At 37.1% G+C, this 25,537-nt stretch overlaps 1 protein-coding gene across 12 annotated transcripts in view; it reads right to left on the reverse strand.

Annotated features, from left to right (window-relative positions):
- Nucleotides 1-25,537, reverse strand: part of TRIP12 (thyroid hormone receptor interactor 12) — a 105,408-nt gene that overhangs the window by 34,856 nt on the left and 45,015 nt on the right. For 6 of the 12 annotated variants that reach the window (XM_065880450.1, XM_065880447.1, XM_065880446.1 and 3 more), the window contains 12 exons: nt 15,311-15,459; nt 12,242-12,277; nt 12,065-12,160; nt 11,180-11,272; nt 10,826-10,987; nt 7,922-7,990; nt 7,666-7,831; nt 5,302-5,419; nt 5,027-5,183; nt 3,041-3,194; nt 1,013-1,241; nt 569-687 (listed from right to left, as the gene is read on the reverse strand). In XM_065880450.1, the coding sequence (XP_065736522.1) occupies nt 569-687; nt 1,013-1,241; nt 3,041-3,194; nt 5,027-5,183; nt 5,302-5,419; nt 7,666-7,831; nt 7,922-7,990; nt 10,826-10,987; nt 11,180-11,272; nt 12,065-12,160; nt 12,242-12,277; nt 15,311-15,459 (1,548 nt within the window). Of the gene's footprint in view, nt 1-568; nt 688-1,012; nt 1,242-3,040; nt 3,195-5,023; nt 5,184-5,301; nt 5,420-7,665; nt 7,832-7,921; nt 7,991-10,825; nt 10,988-11,179; nt 11,273-12,064; nt 12,161-12,241; nt 12,278-15,310; nt 15,460-25,537 lie in introns of all 12 variants that reach the window. The other 6 variants (XM_065880449.1, XM_065880448.1, XM_065880443.1 and 3 more) reach the window with 3 other exon arrangements.

Consider the following 25,537-nt stretch of genomic DNA (forward strand, 5'->3'; position numbering starts at 1 on the left):
TTAAAAAGAATAAAACACCCAAATGAGTGATACAGTTTCATCTTTGAGGTCTTCAAGAAAAGAATGGAAAAGTATCATGTCCCCTAGGCTGATTTCGACATTGAAATTCCTCAAATTAGAGGACTACACCAATTGCATTCTGAAGATTATTCCAAGCCTTGAAATATTCCATTATCTACATAGTGAAGTAAAAAAATAATCCCTTTTACAGCTGTTCTGATCTACTAACAGGATTCCTTGGGAAAGTGACCTCTGACTTTTTCAAAAAATTTTTATGGGCAACTATATGTTATCAGCATAAAAAGAAAATTCAATGATTGCTTCTGGGCCATAAACACTCAAATCATTGAAACTTACTAAGTGTTCATCAACAGACAGTGAATCTCATACAATCTATAACAAAAGATTTATAAAAGATGCTCTATATGTATTAAAGCTGTAAGCATGCAAATATCTTACATAAAAATAACAGTTTAATTTTTTTTCTATAGAGTATAACTATACTTCTACTGAAATAATGTTTAGACTAAAAGATTAACCATGAATTAACTATCATGAACGGCATTACCTTCTCTTCTGAAATAAACACTAAAAATATCAGGTAACTTCTGCATTAAGATCTCTGCCATCTGAAGTGCTCCAACTACTATCTTCAGGTCTTGGCTTGATAGCATGGAAGCAATATGACTAAAAAAAGAAAGCATTTGTATATAAAACATTTGTCTGAATTTGATAATTACTGCTGGCCATCCTACTTTAAATTTGAGAGCAAAATATTTTAAGTGTCAAACCAATCCACCAGAACAAGAATTTTTCTTAAATGCTCAACTTCTGCATTTAATTTATTCTTTATCAAAGGTGTTTGTGAATACAGAAAGACAACGAAGGGCTCAAAATATTCCAAATGAACTGTTTTGTGCATATTTTTTCTGTACTATTTCTTTAAAGATTTCTGAAGTTACTTGCAGAGACTTGGATTTCTAAAGCGTTTTCACCACTTTCATGAACACACCTTGAAACAGCATGATTTTTCAGGACATCCTTTAGAAGTTCGGCATCCGCGAAATAAATTATCCTAAGAATTGCTCTAAGGCACTTATGTCTGACCGCAGGTCCTGCTGAGGAACTATACACTTCATAAAGAACACCAAATAATGTCTTAATAAAAGACTTAGCCAGTTCCGGATCCTCTTTCATAAGCTGTGCTCGAGCATCATCCTTCTTTAACTCTGAATATCCACCTGTAATAAAAAAAGTATAATCCTAAAGCTACAGACTTCAGAAACACAATAAAGTAAATAACATAAAGCATTCAAGCTGATGTAATTATCTGAAATGCTACAAAAATTTTTTGGTTATAAAGCAAATTAACTTACCTAATGCAATCAACTGGGGTCTATAAATGGCATTAAGACAAATTTCAGCCAAGCAGCTAAAAAACCACCGGCCATTCTGGCCAGCTGAAAAGCACAAGGCACCACTACACTGGGTCTCTTATTTTTACTAATATATGTTCCACAAAATATTGGAGATGTTTCAGTATTAGCCAGTTAAACCACTGGTAAGAAATAAACAGAGCTGAAAAATTGGACAGTGAGTATGTAGCAAGAAATTGGAAAAACAAGATGACCTGTCACTTTGATTAGAAGGAATAAGGTGCAGGGGAAAGGTAACAGATGAAAAGCGCTAGAACAGGGATTGGCAAAGTATGGTCCAAAGGCCCAATCCCCCCACCACCTATTTTTGTAAATAAATTTCATCGGAACACAACCACATATATTTGTTTACATATCGTATATGGTTGTTTGGCAGCTACAAGAGCAGTGCTGAATACAGAGACTGCATGGCCTGCAAAGGTTAAAATATTTACTATCTGGTCCTTTTCAGAAACAGTATGCTGACCCTTGCACGCTAGCCTAGACCTGCAAAAGCAATGAACTAAATCCCTCAGGAAAGGAACAAATGACAGAAACCTGAAAAGAAAAAAAAAAAATCACAATCACCTATTCTTCATTAATTAAGAGAATTTTGGTGGGAAAGTATAAAATAAAAGGTTGTAAAGAACTAATATGATGGGGTGTGAGTGGATCCAAAGATAAAACAGGGATAAAAGGATCGGATTTAAAAAACTGCATGGGCTGCAGAGAACAAACTGGCGGTTGCCAAAGGGGAGGGGGTGAGGGGAGAAAAGCAGCAAGTGAGGGAGATTAGGGGAACAAACTTCCAGGTGCAGAATAAAGGAGGCATGAGTAAGAAATGTACAGCATGGGGAATACAGTCACTTACTGTTGTATATAATAACTTTGGTGACAGATAGTAAGTAGACTTATCATGGCGATCATTTAAAATGTATAGAAGTACTGAATCACTATGTTGTGTAACGGGAGCTAACATAGTGTTGTAAGTTCATTATACTTCAAAACCAAACTCAAAGAGATCTGATTTGTGGTTACTGGGGCAGGGGCTGGGGGGGGGGGCGACGGGGGGTGGACTGGATGAATGCAGTCAAAAGGTATAAGCTTTTCCAGTTATAAGGTAAATTAGTACTAGGGATGTAACGTACATGACAAATGTAGTTAACACTGCTGATGTTATATATGAACGTTAAGAGTTTCTTACCACAAACAAAATTTTTTTCTCTATTTCTTTAATTTCTATCTATGAGAAGCTGGATGTTCACTCAACTTATGTGATAATCATTTCATGACGTAAGTCAAGCCATTATGTTGTACACCTTAAACTTACACAGTGCTGTGTGTCAATTATATCTCAATAACACTGGAAGGCGGTGGTGGGGAAAGGGATGCACAGGACAATTCTGACTAGAGTCCAGGACACTGCAAATCACAGAAGTAGGAAAATCTTGGGGAAGATGCCAGTTAATATTGGCTCATTTGCCGATTAAAGCAACAACAAAAAATTAATCACTACTGTGCAACTGCCTTAAGTTTAATAATAACACTCCATAAAACAATTATTTGTTATTGCAAATACTACTCACAGACAATACAGTACTACTTTTAACTCAAAAGATACTTACTACTGTTAGTATTGGCTAAGGGGTTAGGTTTTCTCTGAATGGCACGTGCTGTTCCCGTGTCCTCATTGATTTGCTGCATAGAATTAAAATCAATAGTATAAACTCGTCCCAGAGTGGACAAGCTTATCTCATCCTCACCGACCTGATGGGCTGCCTGAGAGCAAAGAGAGAGAAACCTTGAATATAAACATGGAGAAATTTATCAACTTAAGACACAGTGGGAACCCTCAATAAATGCTAACTTACATATTTGTTTCATCAGGTTTTAGATGGTGAAGTAACTGAATATACAAGTTTTAATAGTGTGGATGTGACAAAACTCATTCACTCAACAAACCGTTTTTAATTAAACACAAATATATATTACAGGACCTATCAGGTCCCCTGAGACAAATACAGGTAAAATCCTGATGAAGGATCCAGTCATGCAGAATCACTGACATGAAGACGACACTATTTGTGTTAAAAAGGCCTTGAAGACATTGCTGACAGAAAAAAATTGTTATCCATAAATCTTAGTATCTAATTCTTAGGTTAAAATGTTATTTACAGCATGGATTCCTAGCAGCCCATCAAAATCCTCCTTTAAACAAAATGATTCTATAAAATTATCCTTAGGAAACAAAAAAGACTTTACATTTAAATGATGCCCTAAGATTGAAAGGGACACAACTGGAACTAAAGAAAGTAATCCCCAGGGGTGGCAAATATTACAAAGTATGTATCTCAAATGAGATAATATGATTAACACTGTTTGCTTGATTTTAGACAGCCTAAAGAAGTGATAAAATATTCATTCTTATGGAATTCCTTGGTTGAATGGAAGACAGGACTCTTAGGAAATATAAGACAGTTAACTAACAGTGAAAATACAATTATCGGGAAAATGCTAAAAAGAAGAATGCTTAGCGTTAGAGACCACGACCTACTTATAAACTAAGGCTAACAATGCACAAAGACCAGTCACCTTTAACTGCCTCATAACATAACAGCTAGCTCTGAATTTAGGTATTTTCATAGATCTTCCAATCTTGTAACATGTTTTTCACAAACTCATTTTTAGAAACTAACTAGGGGAAGGGACCTTAAAGAAAAAAAAAGTCTAAGTGTCATGTCCTAAAAAATTCTGATTACACAGGTTGAAATTAGAAATTATATTAATACTTAAAGTAACTTATATATGAAAACATTAGTAAATGATGCTTAACATCTCAGATAATGCAGTGACCCAACACTTCCTAAACTAGGGCAAATATTTTCTTAACCTGAGGAATTTTTGAAATATTTCTGTGCAAACTTAATATGAAGAAGTATGGAAAAAAGAATAAAATCACACATAAAAACCTTCACAGAAAAATCACGAAATATTTTAGTGTGCTTCTTTCCTTTGCCATTATTCTTCTTTTCTTTTGCAGAGTTCCCAAGAGTCAGTCACATAATTTTTTTGAACATTTTGTTTTCATTTATAGCATATCGTATTTTAAGTCATTAAAATCTATCCCATTACGGTCTGGATTATATACAAACCTATGTATATTTCACAATTTACTTAATCATTCATCTAAAGCTATATATTTAGATTGTTTCCATATTTTTGCTCTTTAAAAATACTGAGAAGCAGCTACTTGTATGTAATCTTTGCTTTTGAGAGATTTCTTCTGGATAGGAGACAGAAGGGACTTTTAGAAACATGTAGCCTAACTCCCTCTCATGTTTCCTTTCAGAAATGAGGAAACTATGGAACAAAGATCTTAAATTACTTGCTCCAAGTCAATCAGGTAGTGAGCAGCAGAAGCAGGACTAGAACACCATGTTTTCTGACCTGAACAGAAATGAGGACCTTGTTCTCAGGAGACAAAATGAGAAAATCTTGAGTTAATTCAACATTGAGCACATTTAAGTACACAAGTCCACCTCCCCACTCCAGCCCTACACCCACTCTCCACCAAAATAAGACATATTTAAACGGTACGATGAAACTACTACCTCAATGATCCGGCTGTCAATCCTGTTATAGGGATGCCAAAGGCCCCGGTCATCACGCCACTGCCATATCGCACCATCTGTGTTCTGTGCATTTCCCTTCTTAAGCATGGTATCAACTGCAAAAATGCCTTCTTTTGGTAAACATGGCATAAGTTCACTGAAAACAAAGGGTGCAATTATTTTAATAAGTAGCTTCCTGAGCTGTCAGTAAATACCAGGTTTCTAAAGTAAAATACCCTCATATAAACCACAGTTATTACTGGCCCAATCTTTACCAGATCAGAGATGTCAGTTCATACAGTTCTTGAGGACTTCGTGGAACAAGATCAATCTGTTCCAGACAACTTCCATTGGAGGCACCACACAGGAGAAAGTGAAGAGTTTCTGCAATGTCTGTAAAACCAACAACAAAAAGCAAAACCCTATGAAACTACTTATATCGCCATATTTAAAAGGCAATCATTGCCTAGGGGTGAAACAATTAGAAATATTTTCTTGTACAGCTATATACCACAGAAATTAAAGTGAAAAATCCAAATGAGTTGTCATTAAAACCTTAAAAAAATTATGAAGATTTAAACAATTTCTTTCTGAGGACTTAAAGTTTGAGTCCTAACCTTCCAGCAAGACACCTAATCACAAATCCACTGCAGAGACTTCAGGGATCTTGTATTACTTTCCTTGAGGAGTTTTGCAAAAAAGTGTACTAAACATATTTTATCCTCGACTCAAGTATATTTGTATATTTGTCTTCAATTCAAATATGCTGAAAACATGTGACCAACAGAACAAAACACAGCAGTTAAAAGCATCTGAAATTACCATATTGTGATCAGGAAAACCTTTACCTTAAATGACAGTAAGCATGCCAACTAAATTTAAAGATCATTAAAATATCCTCTACCACAAGCTTCCATCCCCAGAAGACATCAGTTTATGGAAGAATTTCCATGAGAACTAGTTTAGTGTACTGACACTGACAGTGAGTGGAGGAAGCCCCCAGGCTCCAAAGGTTTTGGTCATTCTAACAGCTACGCCCTAAAGACAGGGCTGTGTCTCTATTGGTATCTATAAAATACTACACATATGCAAAATATACATAAACATTTCATTGAAATGTTCTGCCAGTAATCAGTAAGTTCTGTTGTCAAGGAAAGTGTTCACCATTAATTTGGGCAGAGAGGTGTGGATAAATCTCTGACTCACTGAAACTTCACAAACAGTGATTAAAATTTTTAAACAGTCCTTGAAAAAGTCATTTTGCCAACTTCCTTAAGAAATATGAATAGATGGCAACGGTACATTATTAATTTCTTCTTTTTTAAAGAGACCAGAGGATGACAACAAAATGGAAAGAACCAGAGAGGTTCGCGTTACTGAAGTAGAATGATTATGCGGCAAACTTCCTAAAGTATGCAGAAGAGGTGAAAACATTCATCATGCTAAAGAAAAAATTCCAAAACGTTAAAACAAAAGTCAGACAGGAATTTCCCAAACCAGGATATAGGAAAATGCTGTGCCACACCACACGGTAACAAGAGATAATCCTGTAGGCAAACTTCAAGAAATGGGAAAATTCAAGGGGGCCCTAGGGATTTTAATAAGCAAAGTACATTATGACTACGCAAAAAAAGAGTTAAACCTTTCCCAGGCTTATCTAGGCAGAGAGGACTTTGTTCATGGCATAAGCAAAACAGTATTCTCTGGGATACTAAGTTCAGGAAAGACTCAATGCTGTAAGAGGAATTTCTTCAATAAAGCACCTCAGCAACACTATTTTTCTACAAAATTCTGTGCCATGTGCTAAAATTCATAAGTAATGTGAAATACAAAACTGAGTCCCCCCCCATCCGCCCCCAAAAAGGTCCTCTTATACCACTTAATATACCGTTTGAAGTGGTGGGACAAAAACTATTTTGTCAGTGAGTGTCATCACTGACTCCCAAGGTAACGTCCTCAGAGATTAGAAGTATGGACATGAAATTAACCACAATGATAGGTGCTTCATAAAAAAGTGATCAACGCTCTACCAGCAATAATCACAACAATCTGACATTAACTTGTGAAATCTAAGGTTTAAGAGAGTGATGGGCAATGGCAATGGCAGTGCAATAAAACTCGATACCCTGCACATGTAAGTTTGGGAAAGGCTTAGAAATATTAAAGTAGCAAAGATCAGAGACATTCATCTGTGTAAATAAGTTCCAGCACTTTGAGGGAAGAAAGCATTCTGGGATCATAAACTGCTGGAAAATCTAATGTGGGAAAAAAGGACTACCTATAAGCAAAAGGGAAGCAGTTACTGGTAACATAAAACTCAGAATTCTCCTAATGAAGCATCATTACTTAATTGATATTGTACAGAAAGCAATGACTTTGGGTCTTTAGCCCTACACCAAGGGTAAAATTTTAATATATTATATACTTTAAAAATTGTATGTAGGCAGCATTACTATATTGTCACAACACAAATTTATTACATATTAACATTTTTCTTCCTTTACTATCCAGGGCCTGTGATATTAGCCATTTCTACTTGCTTATGTTGACTTTACTTATTAACAGAGATTAAACTCACGCACACACACAAACACAAGCTGTTTTTCCCGTATAAAATAGAATAATAAAATAGCACTTACTTTGCTTCATAAGTTGAACAGCTAAAGTGGGACAGTTGGAACACATCAAAGAAAACATGCGAACCACCATTATAAACATCCCAGAACTTAGAATTGGTGGAGTTACTACCAATAGTTGTTGAACATTTGTTAGCAGATCTTTGGAGGCAACCTGCTGGAGTAAATTCTTCACAAACACAAGAAAGAAAAAACTGTTACTTCATGAGGCAGCAATTTAACAACTTCATGAAAATACCAACGAAGACTAAACGCTTACCTCCTCATGTTGAAAGTTGTCCACTAGACGTGCAAAACAAAGGCAAGTGCTTTCTACTGACTTTTTGTCCTTTTTAATAAAGGAAAATAAAGTTTGTTAATATAAAACATTTTCACTGTCGTACGTCACTCCCTTATCCTCTTCCTAACCCCAAATTCTTCAAGACTTGCTTAACTAGATATGAGCTTTGAAAATGCTGTGGCCCTAATAAGCAAACAATCAGTAATGTCATGATTTCAAAGCAAAGGGAATCATACTGATAGAACCTCTCTCCTCCATTAAGAACCCAACATATAAAAAGCAAATACAAAGAAAGGGAACAACTTTTGTACTTCTATAATTTCAATACCTAAACAAAAACTATAATAAAGAAAAAATAAACATCCTACCATTCTAAAAAGCCTTACAAGTAGAAGTGCTTAAAACATGCATTCACTAAAAAGTTGTAAGTAGTTAAGTATGTGTGTGAGCCAGAGGTTTACTGATAATAAGAAAAACCTGATACAGATTTGCTCTATCATTATGAAAACAATCTAAATACTATTAGACTGATCTTAATGAGAAAACATTTGGAATAACTCTCATAAGAAAAGAAAGAACAATTTAATGGTATAGTTTGATAGACTTCGTTTTTTTCTAATTGATAAATGGGCTTCAGATGTAAAAACTAGGCTTAGCTGTGTAAAAATGAAAGTAATTCTGGTATTATAGAAGTCCTACACCTTTGCTGTCATGATTTAAGTCTAGAAAGAATGCTACAACAACAGGACCCATTATTTAACTTCTCTGATTCTTGGGCCATACTTCCAAAATAAGGTAAACTCACACCTAACTAGAGAACATTTCTAGCCCCCATAAAGTAAAGGTTATCTCAGCCTGCTAAGTTTTTTAAAATAAATAAAAAATGATTGGCACTACTTGTGTCTTGATCATCTTAGAAGCAAAATCCTCCAGTGATTCAATAATCAATATTATTTCACCTATCTTATGTAAACACCTTATTTAATATAGGTATACCTCATTTTATTGTGCTTCCCTTTAGTGCACTTCGCAGATACTGCATTTTTGACAAATTGAAGGTGTGTGGAAGCCCTGCACCCAGCAAGTCTGTTGGCACTATTTGTCCAACAGCACTCCCTCACTTCCTGTCTCTGTATTACATTGTGGTAATTCTCCCAACATTTTTTTTTTTTGCAGTACGCGGGCCTCTCACTGTTGTGGCCTCTCCCGTTGCAGAGCACAGGCTCCAGACGCGCAGGCCCAGCGGCCATGGCTCACGGGCCCAGCCGCTCTGCGGCATGTGGGATCCTCCCGGACCGGGGCACGAACCCGCGTCCCCTGCATCGGCAGGTGGACTCTCTGCCACTGTGCCACCAGGGAAGCCCTCTCCCAACATTTTAAACCCTCTTCCCCTCCACCAGCAAAAAGGTTACGAGTCCCTGACAGATCAAATAATGGTTAGCATTTTTTAACAATGAAGGATTTCTTAATTAAGGTATGTACTTTTTTTCTTAGACACAATGCTATTGTGAATAGACTACATCAGCGGTCCCCAACCTTTTTGGCACCAGGGACCAGTTTCATGGAAGACAATTTTCCCACAGATTTGGGGGGGGGGGGCGGTGTTTCGGGATGATTCAAGCTCATTACACTTACTGTGCACTTTCTTTCTTTCTATTATTATCACACTGTAATATATAATGAAATCATTATACAACTCACCATAACGCAGAAGCAGTGGGAGCCCTGAGCTTGTTTTCCTGCAACTACATGGTTCCACCTGGGGGTGATGGGACCGACTCAGCTCCACCTCAGGTCAACAGGCCCTGAATTCTCATAAGGAACGCGTGATCTAGATCGCTCGCGTGCACAGTTCACGGTCCTATGAGAATCTAACGCCACCGCTGATCTGACAGGAGGCAGAGCTCAGGTGGTGCTGCGAGCCATGGGGAGCGGCTGTAAATACAGATGACGCTTCGCTCACTCACCCGCTGCTCACCTCCTGCTGTGCGGCCCAGTTCCTAACAGGCCACAGGCCACCACTACCGGTCTGTCGCGTGGGGATTGGGGCGACTACATTACAGTGTAAAAAGAACTTTCATACGCACTGGGAAACCAAAAAATTCTTGTGACTTGCTTTATTGTGATATTTCGCTTTACTGCAGTGGTCAGAACTGAACCCACGGTATCTCCGAGGTATGCCTGTATGTTTTATGTACCCAATTTTCCCCAAGAAGATTTTAAGCACACTTTGTAAAGGTGACTTACAAGTCAGATCTCTAAAAAGCTCTTTAGCAATAACAACACTTTGAAACATTACAAGAATATTCAATTTCTCTAAAATCTCGAAGCTTAACTCATGAACTGTCCTCCACTGGGGGCTCTATAAGCTCTGCTTCTCATACTGCAACACCAGGCCCACTGATTCCATCTACTAATTGCTCCTGTTCTTCTCCAACCCCAGACAGCTGCAGTCTGCATTTCTTATTTCATTTCTATCTGGCACATACATAGTCTCATCTCTCTTCTGATCTTAACCCATACCCTCCTAGTCTTGCCTGCCTAACCCAATACCTTTCAGGAAACGGTGATCTTTCTAAAAGGAAATTCTGATCATATTACATAGGAAACACTCAGTGTTTGCTGAAATAATAAATTTGCCCCTGAAGTCAAAATAGTTGAAGATATCATAAACGAAGAAGTACTGTTCATTTGGGTAAATCCACTGAAATTTCATAAAATAACCTAATATAGAGTACATGACTAGGTAACAGGAAAAAACACAGATCAGAACATTTCCAAGTTACATATCCAGTTGGAAGATTTAAGGCCCTAGTTGAAATCAGCATTTAAAAAAATGTAATACAAACGTTTTATGATACATAAAATAGGTTCATGTTTTACCTGGTGGGTTAGCCTTTGGGTTAGCAATGGGAGGGAATCTGCCACAAAATGAAATTCATCTGGTGTGATACTCTGGCAGCAATTGGCCGCAATTGCTAGTGCATTCCGTTGGGCGTTTATGCTGAAGAACTCTAGATACAGCAAGCAGTCTGCCAAGCCACCCTAAAATACAGGAAACTGTTAAAGCCAAGAAATACCCTTTTATCAGCAATTAAAAAAAAAAGCCTACTAAAAGTCTAGCACATCACTTGGAAACAGCATGTGTACCTTACAGAGACTGCAATCTAGGAACTAATACAAATGTGGATCTAAAATCCAACATTAAATGAAATATAGTCCTTCAGTAACACTCACCGCCTGTAGAATGGCTTTACTGTGTCTCCGTGATAACATCTCCAAGGCCGTCAAGGCCTGCTCTGCCACGTCAATACACTGAATAACCTGCAGCTGGGAACATATACAAAGGAAACTTAAGGTTATCATTCAAGTTTTTTACTCGTTGCTCATCTTTGCATGAATAAACAACACCTTCTCTAATTTCCATCAATCTATACTGCCTCTAACCTGAAACCCACCATAGGAAACCAGCGATTTATGCGCTTAAGCCAAACATACTGGCAATACTTTTCTTTTCCTTCCAACTACTTTAAAGATATTGAAAAATATGTTTCACATAGAGAATAAACTAAATTCAATTATATAACTTTAAATCTTCATATTTAAAATAAACAGGTTGGTTTAGACAACAAATTTTAAAAATCAAGTTTTAAACTTTATACCATATTCCAAAGTTATCAGATAATGCAAATTTTACTGTGCTATGACCCTGAGCAAGGCACTTTGTCTCAGCCTTCTCAGCTGTAAAATGAGGGTATAAATAGCTATCAACCTCACCGGGATGTTTTCTAGAAATAATGAGATTATTTTTAATCAAGTGCTTTAAGTTCTCTGAAAGATTTATACTAAGGCAGTAATTGCTATTATTAAAAAATTATAATACTGGGTTGATTTTACAAATGCTTTATTAGCGTCAACTTTAAACTGCCGCTCTGCTAGACGTAAAACATTTTTCTGGAACCTTGGTTAAAAAATATACTTTAGTTAGATAATGGATACTAAAAAATGTCTTTTAATGTGGCCTCACAATTTGATATACTACTTTAGAATTCAACAGTCAAGAGTTCTCAACTTGATTCCCCTATGCCTGCTTTCGAACAAGTTGGGCAAAAGTAGGATTACCTTTTCTAAAAAGACAGGAATTGCATCTACTACAACAGCAGATGATCGAGGAAGTGCTTCCATCATGTATGTTAAGGCTCGACAAGCATGGTTCATCTAGAAAAGAAGTCATTTTTACTCAATAAAAACTCAAAATTTAAATTTGGAGTGGTTTTTAAAAACACGGTACATACTTACAATATCAAAATTATGCTCCATCTGCAGTAATGTTATCTGTTTAAAAAGATTATAACAAAGTATTAGAAGTCCTAGAAGTATTTCTTCTACTTCAACTGAAATAGAACTATATGATCCAAGAATATTACCATACAAAAATAATATCAAGTTAAAACCTAGCATGCATACACAAGAAATGATTATGCTTAGGAGGGCATGACACATACACTGAAGCACTCACTGACTTGGAATAATCATCAATGATCCAGGTCAAATGCAAAGCCTGCCTGCTGCTTACAACCAACCCTCCTGGTGCCTCTATTCCCCCATTCAGAAGCTCATTAACGTGTCACTGAGGGCTTAACAGGTGTCAATAAGTTCTATACATAAGTAAACAGACCAGCAATGCACTGACATTTGTTAACTTAACAACTATCAGTACAGATTCAATATCATAGCTTAAACTCTTGTAAATTAGCTTCTCTAAAAGTTGAGCGAAGCACCATTTAACTCAGCTGTAAAGTACACAGCAGTATAGGATTTAAACACGATATTGATCACATCAAAAATGAATTATGCGCTAATTAAAACTCAAAGTAATCTAATTATTTTACAGATGCATGAGTTAGTCTAAACATCTGATTTTATTTTAGTTTTTCTTGTGGGAAACACCTTAAGCAGATTTTAACCATGTTTTTCAAAGGAGGGGATGCAAAACTACTACAGATATACACTCCATCTTCCTGAAGCAGCCAAAGCTAACCAAAGAAATTTCCTACCTGGGGAAAGAGACAATCATTCATTGTCTTCTAGTTCAATGGAAATTTTAAATGCATTGAATTTAAGCTGTAAAGTACCTTTCAATTAAATGTACGTCAGACATCAGATATCCTAATGCAATATTCATTTAATATGAATGTCTTCTCAGCTCTGAATTATGCTTGGTAAAATATATCTATACACCAGAGATCCTGATAACTGTTTTTGTTAAACACACAACATAAACACACACACACATGCACAAGCGTGCACACTCTGTCTCAAATCACCTACAAATCAGTCACTTATAAAACACCTACTCTAAATTAAAGTGGTTGTTATGCTAACAGAAAAAGTAGTAAGTTCTCCAATTCTTTAAGGTGGCATGAACCTTGTAATACCACATTTGGGAAGAACTGCTGTAAACAGATTCTTCACCAAAAATGACCGTTTATGGTCACACAGGTGTATGGTGATTGATGGATATATATTTATAATATTCAACTGTGATGAAAGATAAATCTGGACAATTCATTATTAACAGCATGAGCTGACTTGTGCAGGTCTGCCAAGTACTTATCAATACCACCAGCAAATTAAGAAAATTGGATTATGCTAATGTTTCTGCCTAGATTTAACAACGTCTTTATTTAACCAATAAAAACTGCAGTTTAACAGAGATAAGTACATGGTAAACCTAGTCCTTTGTTACTATTTATTTTTAAATGAACAAAAACAAACAAGGAAGTTTAATTCAGGTCATAAAAGCCAGCTATTGAAGAAATCAATAATTTGAGCATGAATATAAACATAGGTAAATGTCAGAGTACAAAGGCTAATACTGCTTTCATGAAACATTAAAAAATTAATACGCGAACCTGTAGAGTGGAACTGGTAAGACTTGAGAGCTAGCTTTTGTTACCAGGAGGTCTGCATGGCAGAAGGTAAAGAGACTGCTCTATCCTTTATCACTTCCTGCCAGAGCAGAGCCATCCAACAAATAAGAACAGGCCGAATAAAGACTATGTCATCTTGTATTTGACTGGTCTTCACTCAGTTCTCTCCGTAATGTGATAATGTGATCAAATGAGACAATCTGATACTCCAATCACAGTTTCATTTTTGTCAACTTTACTAGATGTGTAAACAAAGACTTGAATGACATTTAGCTTCCAAAGTAAAATACACTATGAATGTATATTCATGCTTATGTTAGTCTTTTGTTACTATTTCATTCAGACTTAATTTTACTCTTAAATTACAGCCTATTTCTTTAATCTAGCATTGAGAAAATTACCAAGCCACTATCTGAAAGATGTATTATGCTCAAGGGCCTACATTTAGCAATGGCAATTTCTCTTCCTGTTGTTTTCACATTAAAAAGCTTAAGCGATTAAGATATTAATAAACTCTAAATATCAACTCACAACTGTGTTGAAAAATCATTAAGATTTAAAAAATTGTTTTTCTATTGTTGAGTACTGTTTTGTTTCTTTTGTTTTTGCTCAACATAAAACCTTTTTTTTTAGCTGGAGGATCCATGTAGTGTTCTGGCTTGACTGCTCTGCCATGCACACTGCTATCAAGCATGAAACCTTGATGGCCCACAAAGAGAACCCACAAGTGAGCTGCTTGTTACTGTCCTGTGAATCACCAGTTTAAAAGAAAAAAGCATATAAGTTTTGGCATAGTACGTCAAGGTATCACCTGATGGGGCTAACAACTTAAAATTTAAAACCACGTAGTCATTGAAGTATCAAAGATAGCATAACTATTCATCAAGAAATGGTTTAGGGTTTCCCTGGTGGCACTGTGGTTAAGAACCCGCCTGCCAATGCAGGGGACACAGGTTCGAGCCCTGGTCCGGGAAGATCCCACATGCTGTGGAGCAACTGAGCCCGTGTGCCACAACTACTGAGCCCACGTGCCACAACTACTGAAGCCTGTGCGCCTAGAGCCCGTGCTCTGCAACAGGAGAAGCCACCGCAAGGAGAAGCCCGTGCACTGCAACGAAGAGCAGCCCCCGCTCGCCAAAACTACAGAAAGCCTGTGCACAGCAACGAAGACCCAGCGCAGCCAAAAATAAAATAAAAATAAAAAATAAATTTATAAAAAAAAAGAAATGGTTTAGAAATTTTACTCATTCATCATTAACAGTCACGCACAATCTCTATAAAGCATGAAATAAAAGCACTAAGCCACACTCTACTATCTCTTAGTTCTATCCTATTTTAAAATTCTTAACGACAATAATGTTTTTTAGTAAAAAAGAAAAAATATGGGCAGCATTCAGAGGATGACTGGGATAAAATGAGGGGAAGACTCTCTTACCAAAGCTGGAACTACACTCTTGACAGGAAACCCTCCCAGTGTCTCCTCATTTCCCATGACCAATAACTGACACATCTCAATAACTGCCTGGAGTTGCTGGCTTTCATCGCTTGCTTGCAGTCCTTGCAGAAGCTGCTGGGCCTTAGAACCTTCATATGGAAAAAAGAAAATCATTATTTTTAAACACTTAACATTATTACTAGGTGTTAAGTGTGACTTTACATGCTGGCTGCTTTTCTTCTTTGGATCCCAATTAAAGGCTAGGTCTATACCAGTGTTAAGACAGGCTGCTGATTATCCAAGATGTAACTATGGCAGAGTAAATCCAGTTAATTTAAAGTAATGTCACAGTTATTTATATTTTTCTCTTTTAAGTTTTATCTTTTTAAATGAGAGAAGCTGATTGGTATTTAACAGCTGAAACAAAAATTAATATCCATAAGACTAATATGAACTGCTACCTTTAACATACATGCTTTCAAAGATATGTATATCTAGTGAGCAAAAGGCCTTCTGCAATAATAAAAACCTGGCATACAATGATGCCCAGGCATCAAAGGAAATGTTATATACCTCTAAATACCTCCATCAGAATAAATGGAATCCAAGTAACAGTGAAAAGGGCAAGGAAATAGACAAACAGAACAATGCATCTAACAAAAGGGAATGAAAAGAATGAAATATTTTCTAAAAACAGCAAAAGACTGGCCTTTTCACCTCCTCTCATTTCATGTGCAGATGCTGCTATCAGAGTGCTTTAGAGTACTTCTACTTTTAAGGGTCAATTCCATCGCCCAAACATTTGAAAAATGCTAAGGCTCAACTACCACAATAAATAAGTTATCAATAAACCGAGTAAGACACTCAAAAATAAAGTCTACAAATGTGTTTCAAATTTTCCTGGACACCCTCCTTCTTGTAACCATGATCAACTCCATTAATGCGTATAAACTTATACCTGAGATTACTTTCAAGTCCTTTCCCTTCTGAGACCTTCAGTTTATTGTTTGTATTATTTGGATTTTTTCCATTAAGTACTGAAATGCTTAGAAATGATATATGTTTGGAAACTGTCAATGAATGTGGAATTCATATGAACATCAAAAAAATTTTTTCCCTATGAAGCATCAATGATCTTCTGGGAGGGCATAAACCTTTCAAAGGGATACACAATAATCCTGACAAGGTCTGTTTTCTCTATTACTTAAGGCTGTGGCTAATGAACTGCATAACTATCACTGCCTAACTCCCTTTACCATAATTAAGAGTCTGTCCAAAAATACACTGCAAGACATTCAAGTTCAAAGGGACAGCATCTTTAAAGTTTTCAAACTAAATACTATCAGTTCCAGTTAGGGCAGGCTTAACATTTTGGGGTTGAAATAATGTGGAAGGAAGAACAAAATGAAGGGAAAGTAACTATGAAAACAAAAGAATCTTCAGCTGCTTCTAGATTTGTTTTTAAAGAATGAAATAGTTCAAACAGAGTATACCCTAATAACAACCACCAAAAATAGGAAAAACTGACGCAAGTCGTTGGATGCTCTATCAACACTGAGGCTGGCAAGTCGAAGCGCATGGATCATTTCAGCATGCTCAAACAAATCACCAGGAATACCACTGGACTTCTGGGATGTCCCTAAAAGGACCTTAGGCCAAATGACAACAAAAAGTCACTGCCATTATTTTCCTCTGACATGTGAAGAGAAACCACCTCATACAGATCAGTCAGTTTTGGATTTAAGGGTAATTTTACACTCCTGAAAATTACCGAGACCCCATGTGTGTGGTTTAGATCTACTGTTATTTATAAAATGTGTCTGGAACTAAAAGAGAAACATTTTGAAATACTTGGTTAAGGCATTACATATTAAACAAAAACTTGTGAAAAAGATCACAATTTTCCAAAACAACAGAAACAAGATACCGTGGCGAGTAGCACTGTTTTGCTGCTGCCGTTGCAAACGGCCTGAGCGCAAGGCTGAATGAGAGAGCTGTGCGCTCACCCCTGCTCCCTCTTCCAAGCCGAGAAACTAGTTTACGAGAGACTAAGCGTGTGGAAAAACGGGCCTACTCTGCCACAAAGACTATTTAAAAGACATGGATGCGTTAGTAAAGACAAAATTAATGACTGTGTTTTGGAAGCGCATCCTTATGTAAACATGGAGCTTTTTACTAGGACCATGTGACACTGAAAATTAAAATACCTCCCAGTAGTCTGGTGCCACTGCCTTGACTCTAATTAAGGCACCAGCAGTTTTACACCCACAACAGCTTTTGCACTTTTAGTTCAAACATGAACAAAGTAGAAAAGGAAAGACCTTAGTAGTCATTATCAGTCTTGGCCTTATGAATTCAATGTAAGGATCTCAGGAACCAGCTTGGAATTTACAGGCCACACTCTGAAAACCACTATCATACATCAGGGGTTGGTAGGCAAACATCTTCTACAAAGAGCCAGAGAGTAAATATTTTGGGTTCTGCAGACCACAAGGTCACTGCTGCCACTACTCGACCCTGGCACTGTGGCACAAAAGCACACACAGCCAGTACATGATCCGAGCATGGCTATATTCCAATCAAACTGCATTTTCAGACACTGAAAATTGAATTTCATTTAATTTTCAAGTCACAAAACAATTTTTAAACTTTTTCAGCCATTTAAAAAGTAAACATCACTGTTAGTTCACAGGCTATATCAAAACAAAGAGGAGGCCGATTTGGCCCTTGGGCAGTAGTTTGCCAACTGCTGATACAGAGAGAAAGAGAACCCACAGCCTTTCAGGGCATCACAGGAGGCTGATGTGTTCAATCGAATCGACCCCACTGGACATTTGCTGAGTTCCGAGGCTGTGAAGAGGGCTGGGGGTTGAGTCAGAAGTTTTGGTAAGACACAGTGAAAACTCCTGCAGTCTCAGGGTGCTCAGAGGACAAAATCCCCACAGAGGAAGGAGGCCTGACTCATACACAGCCAGTGCCCTGCCTTCAGACATCTGCTACACTGTGAAACTGCATAAAGAATAGAAAGTTTAAGCAGACAGACTTGCAAGGTTCTCAGTCAAAAAAAACCCTGGGAAACGGTTCCCTGGTGGTCCAGTGGTTAGGACTATGAGCTTCCTCTGCTGAGGGCCTGGGTTCAATCCCTGGTTGGGGAACTAAGATCCCACAAGCCACACACTGCAGCCAAATTCAAAACAAACAAAAACAAACACACAAAAAAACCCTGGTAGGGTCACAACAGAGAAACACGGATGAGCTAGAGGTGAAATGAGTCATAAAAAAATAACTTGGTCAAAACAAGCTAAAGCCCTGACTAGAGCAAAGGGATCAGCTTCTGACCCTTTAACACAGAAAAAGAGAAAACACTTACTGGTAGAAAACATCACTTGGGGTCTCTTCCATTCACATAATCAATGATCAGACATATGAAGAGGCAGAGGAATATGTGACTAACAATCAAAAGAGGAAAAAAGACAATAGAAGCAGACTAACACCCCTAGAAATTATAAAGTAAGTATTCTATAACTATGATTAATAAATTGAAAATATAAGCGTGGATGGACAAAATGGGTAAGAATGTAAAGAATTTCAACAGTGGGACTTCCCTGGCGGTGCAGTGGTTAAGAATCTACCTACCAATGCAGGGGACACAGGTTCAATCCCTGGTCCAGGAAGATCCCACATGCCGCAGAGCAACTAGGCCTGTGCGCCACAACTGCTGAGCCTGTGTTCTAGAGAACGCAAGCTGCAACTTGCGTGGCACGCAAGCCCCCGTGCCACAATTACTGAGCCCGCACACCTAGAGTCCGTGCTCTGCAACAAGAGAAACCACCTCAATGAGAAGCCCGTGCACCGCAACAAGGAGTAGCCCCTGCTCACGGCAACTAGAGAAAGCCCTCGCGCAGCAACGAAGACCCAACGCAGCCATAAACAAATAAATAAATAAATAAATAAATAAATAAATAAATAAATAAAAAATAAATTTAAAGGAAAAAAAAGAATTTCAACAGAGAATTGGAATCTATTTTTAAAAATCAAAGAACTGTCTAGAACTGGAAAACAGAGTATCTGAAATTTAAAATTCATTGATGAGTTTAACCAAATACTGAAGAAGACAGCAGAAAAAAGAATTAGTGAATTTGAAATACGGTCAACAGAAAGTTTTCAAACTGGGGGGAAAAGAAAAACCTGGGAAAAACAAAAACAAAAACAAAAACAGAGCTAGAGAGACATGGTGGATCAAGTCCAAAGTCTGAACATGTACAATCTTGATACTCCCAGAAGAAAAGGAAGGAGAATATCTGAAGAGATGGTAAGTGAAACAACATATGAAGACATAACGGCCAACAATCTTCCAAAGCTGATGAAAGTTATCAACTCAGAGATTCAAAGGCTCGGTGGAACCTGAGCAAATTAAAAATGAAAGAAAATGTCACACAGGCTTAATATAGTCAAATTATTAAAAATTAATAATGGTTTGAAAAAGCAAATCTTAAAAGAAGCTGGGAGAAAAGAACTGCCTTGGAAGGGTAACAGTAAGACTTTTAAACAGAAACTATGGAAACCAGAAGAGCACTACAAAGTACTAATATGAGATTTTATACCTGGGGAAATTACCTTTTAAAAATTAAGGCATAACACATATATATGGAATCTTTAAAAAAGAAATGGTTCTGAAGAACCTAGGGGCAGAACAGGAACAAAGACGCAGACATAGAGAATGGACTTGGGAGGAAGTGAGAGTGGCATTGACATATACACACTACCAAATGTAAAATAGCTAGCTAGTGGGAAGCAGCCGCATAGCACAGGGACATAAGCTGACAGGGACAACAGCTCGGTGCTTTGTGACCACCTAGAGGGGTGGGATAGGGAGGGTGGGAGGGAGACGCAGGAGGGAGGGGATATGGGGATATATGTATACGTATAGCTGATTCACTCTGTTATACAGCAGAAACTAACGCAACACTGTAAAGCAATTACACTCCAATAAAGATGTTAAAAAAAAAATTAAGGCAAATCAAGGATTTCTCCAACAAAAGCAGAGAGAAATCATTACTAGCAGTCACTCACTGTATAAAAAAAGTTCTTTAGGCTGAAGGGAAACAATCCTGATAGAAGAAAGGGACTTCAGGAAAGAATTAAGAACACTGGAAATGGTATATATGTGGGCAAAAATAAAAGAATATGGATGTTCTAAAACAACAATTGTCTTATTGTGTTTATAGCACATGTGTAAGTAAAACTAAATAACAGCATAAAGGATGGCAGGAGAAAAAGAGTTAAATTGCTGTAAGGTGGTTGCACTGTTTGGGATATGATAACGTATTACGATATGGTAGGCTATATATGATAAGCCAAGGATATGCATTATAATCTCCAAAAGAGGCTGATTTACAACATCTGCCAAAATGTTGTACACATTTACCCTTTACACAGCAATCTCCTTTCTAGAAATCTATCCTGAAGATAACACAGGTAAAAACAGGAAAGCTGTATTTCACTGCAACACAACCAAGACTGGAAATAACCCAAATGTCTAACAGGAGACTGGCAAAATAAACTGTACATTCACACACTGCAGCACTGTGGCAGCTTTACAAAAGGAATGGGGAATCTCTCTTTCTCTCTCTCTCTCTGAGCATGTGCGTGACGCGCACAGCAGCCATGATAAGTGAACACCAAAACATACTGTTAAAAGCAAGGCAAAGTATGTAAAATTTACTACTCTTATCTAAGAAAGTCAGTGTGTGTGAAGTAGATAATACGGATTTGTTTTTGTTTTCTTAAATAAATAACAAAAGGACAGGCCACAAACTTACAAAGGTTATTTGTGTGGGAGGAGGAAAACAGGCTAAAGGGATAGCAAAAGATAAGACTTTTAAAAATTTGTAGATTTGACTTCAGGAACCATGTAAATATAACAAATTATAAAAGCAAGACTACATTTTAAAGTCAACCCCTAAAAATTAAAAGCAAAATAAAGCAAATGTGCTAAACCAGCCTGGTGGCATGAATGTAAAGAATTATTTCAGGTGACTCTAAAACACAAAAAAATGACCACAAAGTGAGATATATCCCAAGAACAAAAAAAGAACTATTACAAAATTAAAATTTTCTCAATAATACTATTTTTGGTGTTAGGTTGGAATTTTGTACTGTAGGATAAAGCAAATAAATATCACTGGGAACTGAAACTTTTGGCACGAGGGAAAGATACAAGATAAATAAAACCCCTGCAGCCCTGAATGTGAATTGGCAGTATCAGTATGAACTCATGATTTTTAATCTTAAAAGATTAAATACAATTATTTCCTACTTTTGTCCATTAAAAGTTTCTAACAACAATTATCAACCCAGTAGCAAATACGCCAACAGCCCAGACTGTGGAATCTAAATATCATTTCCTATAAAGAAAACCAGGGCTCTCTGAGGCAATGCCTGATTTCAGGTTGGTGGGGTAGGGGGTGTTCAACTTGGCTCATCAGAAAGCAAAGAGGGCATCAAAAACTACTGAGATCACATCAGAAAGATCAGATGATGACTAGACAATTTCATCATCAGTGAAAATCAATGAAATGGCTAAAACACATCTCAACCCAATTGACAATGATACTTAAAACAAAAACAACAGCACTTTGAAGGATGCAAAACTGGTAAATAAAGGGTAGGAAATGTTTTTCCTGTACCAACTATTCTCCTGGGTAACCAAATAGAAGGGAGAGATATTCTTTATATATTTCAACTAAATTACTTCTTTTACTTCGAATAAATGAAGACTGATCATTAGATATGAAATGCTTTCCTTTTTAATCCCTGTTGTCTAGACTTTGTGGGCTTCCTAATACTAGAAATCACTACCACTTTTGCATAGTCTTTCCTCACCAGAGGAAGAAAATAAAGAACCAAACTTGAACGTGAAAAAGCCTCTAGATCCAACTACCTGTTTAACAAGAAGTTTACTTTTTTTTTTTTTTTAACTTTTCCATTTGAGCAATGGAAATCTGACTGAATGGGTATCTATCAATAAGGAATTACTGGTTTCTTCTTCAGATATAATAATAGTAATGTGGATGTACGCATGCATGTGTATGTGTGTTTTAAGGGACATTATCTTGAGCTACATGATGAAATGTTTATAGATAAAATTATATAATGTCTGGGATTCATTTCAAATTAATACAAGAGGAGGGATGTTGGTGCGTGTAAAGACAGACTGGCCATGAAGCAGGCACTGCTGAAGCTGGGTCATGGGCATGGGGGTGTGTCACTGTTTTCTACTCTGGTTCTAGTCTATCGTTTATACTCATTTCATGTGCAATAGTCAAGCCTTAATATGGATTTCCGATGTTTAATGCTAATATTCTTGGGTAGCTCTGAAACAATTTTTCTTCCCAGCCTTCTCCCCCAAAATAAATGAAGTGGAAAAATAAATGAAATCAAATTTCTCTTAAAAAATAAAAAAGTACACACATTAAAAATATGATCTATACTTTGCCATCAGTTAAATTAAAGTTTTTAAAATATTTATGTGAGGACTGGAACATTTGAATTCTAGATACTTACTAAGGATTTTCTTAATATAAACTTTTTTAGACAGTACTGTGGTTATGTCCTTATTTTTACAGATATAAATTCAAATATATGCAAATGGCAAAAGTTAAAAAAAATAAACTTGGGAGTAGGGAGAACCGAGGATATAAATGAAACAATGGTCAGGTCATGTGGATCGATAATTGTTGATGGGTTCATGGATGTTATTATACTACTAATAATACTCTCAACTTTTGTGTATGCTTGATCTTTTTCATAATACAGATAAATCCTGATTACCCTTAGTTTAAATCCCACACTTGCTGCTGGCCTGCTGCAAAGGTCCAACATGACCTGGCAAGCACCTACACCTCTCAGATTTCATCTTCTACCACTCTCCTTTCACTTTCCATAGGCACCTCCTGCTGTCTCATGAGCATGCCAAACTCATTTCCACCTGCGGCCTTGCACTTCCTTTTTCCCTCAGATCCCTGCAGAGCTGGTTTTCTCACTCCATTTTGTTCTCCACAAAATCACCTCAGAAAAGGTTTCTTTAACCAGCCTATCATCACACCAACAAACGCCTTCCTAACTCTGCTTTGTTTTCCTTCACTGCATTGACACGACCTGAAATTTTACTATATAGTAATTGTTTATTGCCAGGGTCACTCTCTAACAGGGAAGCTTCCACGTGGGAAACAACTCTGCTTATTATCCTATCCATGACTCTGTATATCCCAGTGCCTAATAAACAACACTGAATAAAAATGCATACTCAAGGGTTCTCGAGAACTTTGCAGGAGGCTATGTTATTTGAGAGATGAGTATCAGGGCAGCAAAAGCAAAGCAAAACAAAACAAAAACAAAAATACCAGCTGCCTCAGAATGGGAGAAAATATTTGCAAACGAATCAACGGACAAAGGATTCATCTCCAAAAATATAAACAGCTCATGAAGCTCAATATTAAAAAAACAAACAACCCAATCCAAAAATGGGCAGAAGACCTAAATAGACATTTCTCCAAAGAAGACATACAAATGGCCAAGAAGCACATGAAAAGGTGCTCAACATCACTAGTTATTAGAGAAATGCAAATCAAAACTACAATGAGGTATCACCTCACACCAGTCAGAATGGGCATCATCAGAAAATCTACGAACAACAAATGCCGGAGAGGGTGTGGAGAAAAGGGAACCCTCTTTCACTGTTGGTGGGAATGTAAATTGATACAGTCGCTATGGAGAACAGTATGGAGGTTCCTTAAAAAATGAAAAATAGGGCTTCCCTGGTGGCGCAATGGTTGAGAGTCCACCTGCCGATGCAGGGGACACGCGTTCGTGCCCCGGTCCGGGAAGATCCCACATGCCACAGAGCGGCTGGGCCTGTGAGCCACGGCCGCTGAGCCTGCGCGTCTGGAGCCTGTGCTCCGCAACTGGAGAGGCTGCAACAGTGAGAGGCCCACGTACCGCAAATAAAAACAAACAAAAAAAAACCAAACAATAGAATTACCGTATGACCCAGCGATCCCACTACTGGGCATATACCCAGAGAAAACCATAATTCAAAGAAACACATGCACCCCAATGTTCATTGCAGCACTATTTACAATAGCCAGGTCATGGAAGCAACGTAAATGCCCATTGACAGACGAATGGATAAAGAAGATGTGGTAGATATATACAATGGAATATTACTCAGCCATAAAAAGGAACGAAATTGGGGTCATTTGTAGAGACGTGAATGGATCTAGAGACTGTCATACAGAGTGAAGTCAATCAGAAGGAGAAAAACAAATATCGTGTATTAACGCATATATGTGGAACCTAGAAAAATGGTACAGGTACAGATGAACTGGTTTGCAGGGCAGAAATAGAGATACAGATGTAGAGAACAAACGTATGGACACCAAGCGGGGGAAGTGGCGGGGGGTGGGGGTGGGATGGATTGGGAGATTGGGATTGACGTGTATATACTAATATGTATGGAATGGATAACTAATAAGAACCTGCTGTATAAAAAAATAAAATAAAATTCAAAAATTAAAAATAAAATACCCGCTGCTTCTTAAAATCCTCAAGTACAAGTACACATAATATGAGCACATGTACACACATTGCATTATTTTTTTTTAAACTTAGAATATTTAATGGAAAATTATACAAGTACAAATTTATTTGTAAGGTCAGAGTTAACAACCTTCGGTAACACTTCAGAAATTTTGAAATTAATCAAGACTGAAGTCTGCAAGTAGCCTACTGATTCTATGGAAATATTATTGATGAAGTAAAAAAGAATGTGTGTGTGTGTGTGTGTGTGTGTGTATATATAAAACTGAGTCACTTTGCTGTACAGCAGAAATTAACACAACATTGTAAATCAACTATACTTCAATTTTTAAAAATGCTTAAATGTAAATTTTATTGCTTAAGGAAGCTAAAGGTAATATTCTATACCAGACAGAATTTAACTGAACTTGTGATTATGCAAAATCATATTCTTAGTTACAAACTGAGACTTAAACAATCACTCTTATATCCAGCATATATGATAAGATCTCTGGGTTATATTAATTTGATTAAATGAGTCTAGTTACTGGTAATTCTGCTGAGAAATCTTTCCTCTCAGGCTCATTTTATAATCAACTGCCTAATGGGTTAAATTTTATTATACCATAAAAATCTCAAGACACAAAT

The sequence above is a fragment of the Phocoena phocoena genome, chromosome 7 (assembly GCF_963924675.1).
Source record: "Phocoena phocoena chromosome 7, mPhoPho1.1, whole genome shotgun sequence".
Taxonomy (NCBI): Eukaryota; Metazoa; Chordata; class Mammalia; order Artiodactyla; family Phocoenidae; genus Phocoena; species Phocoena phocoena.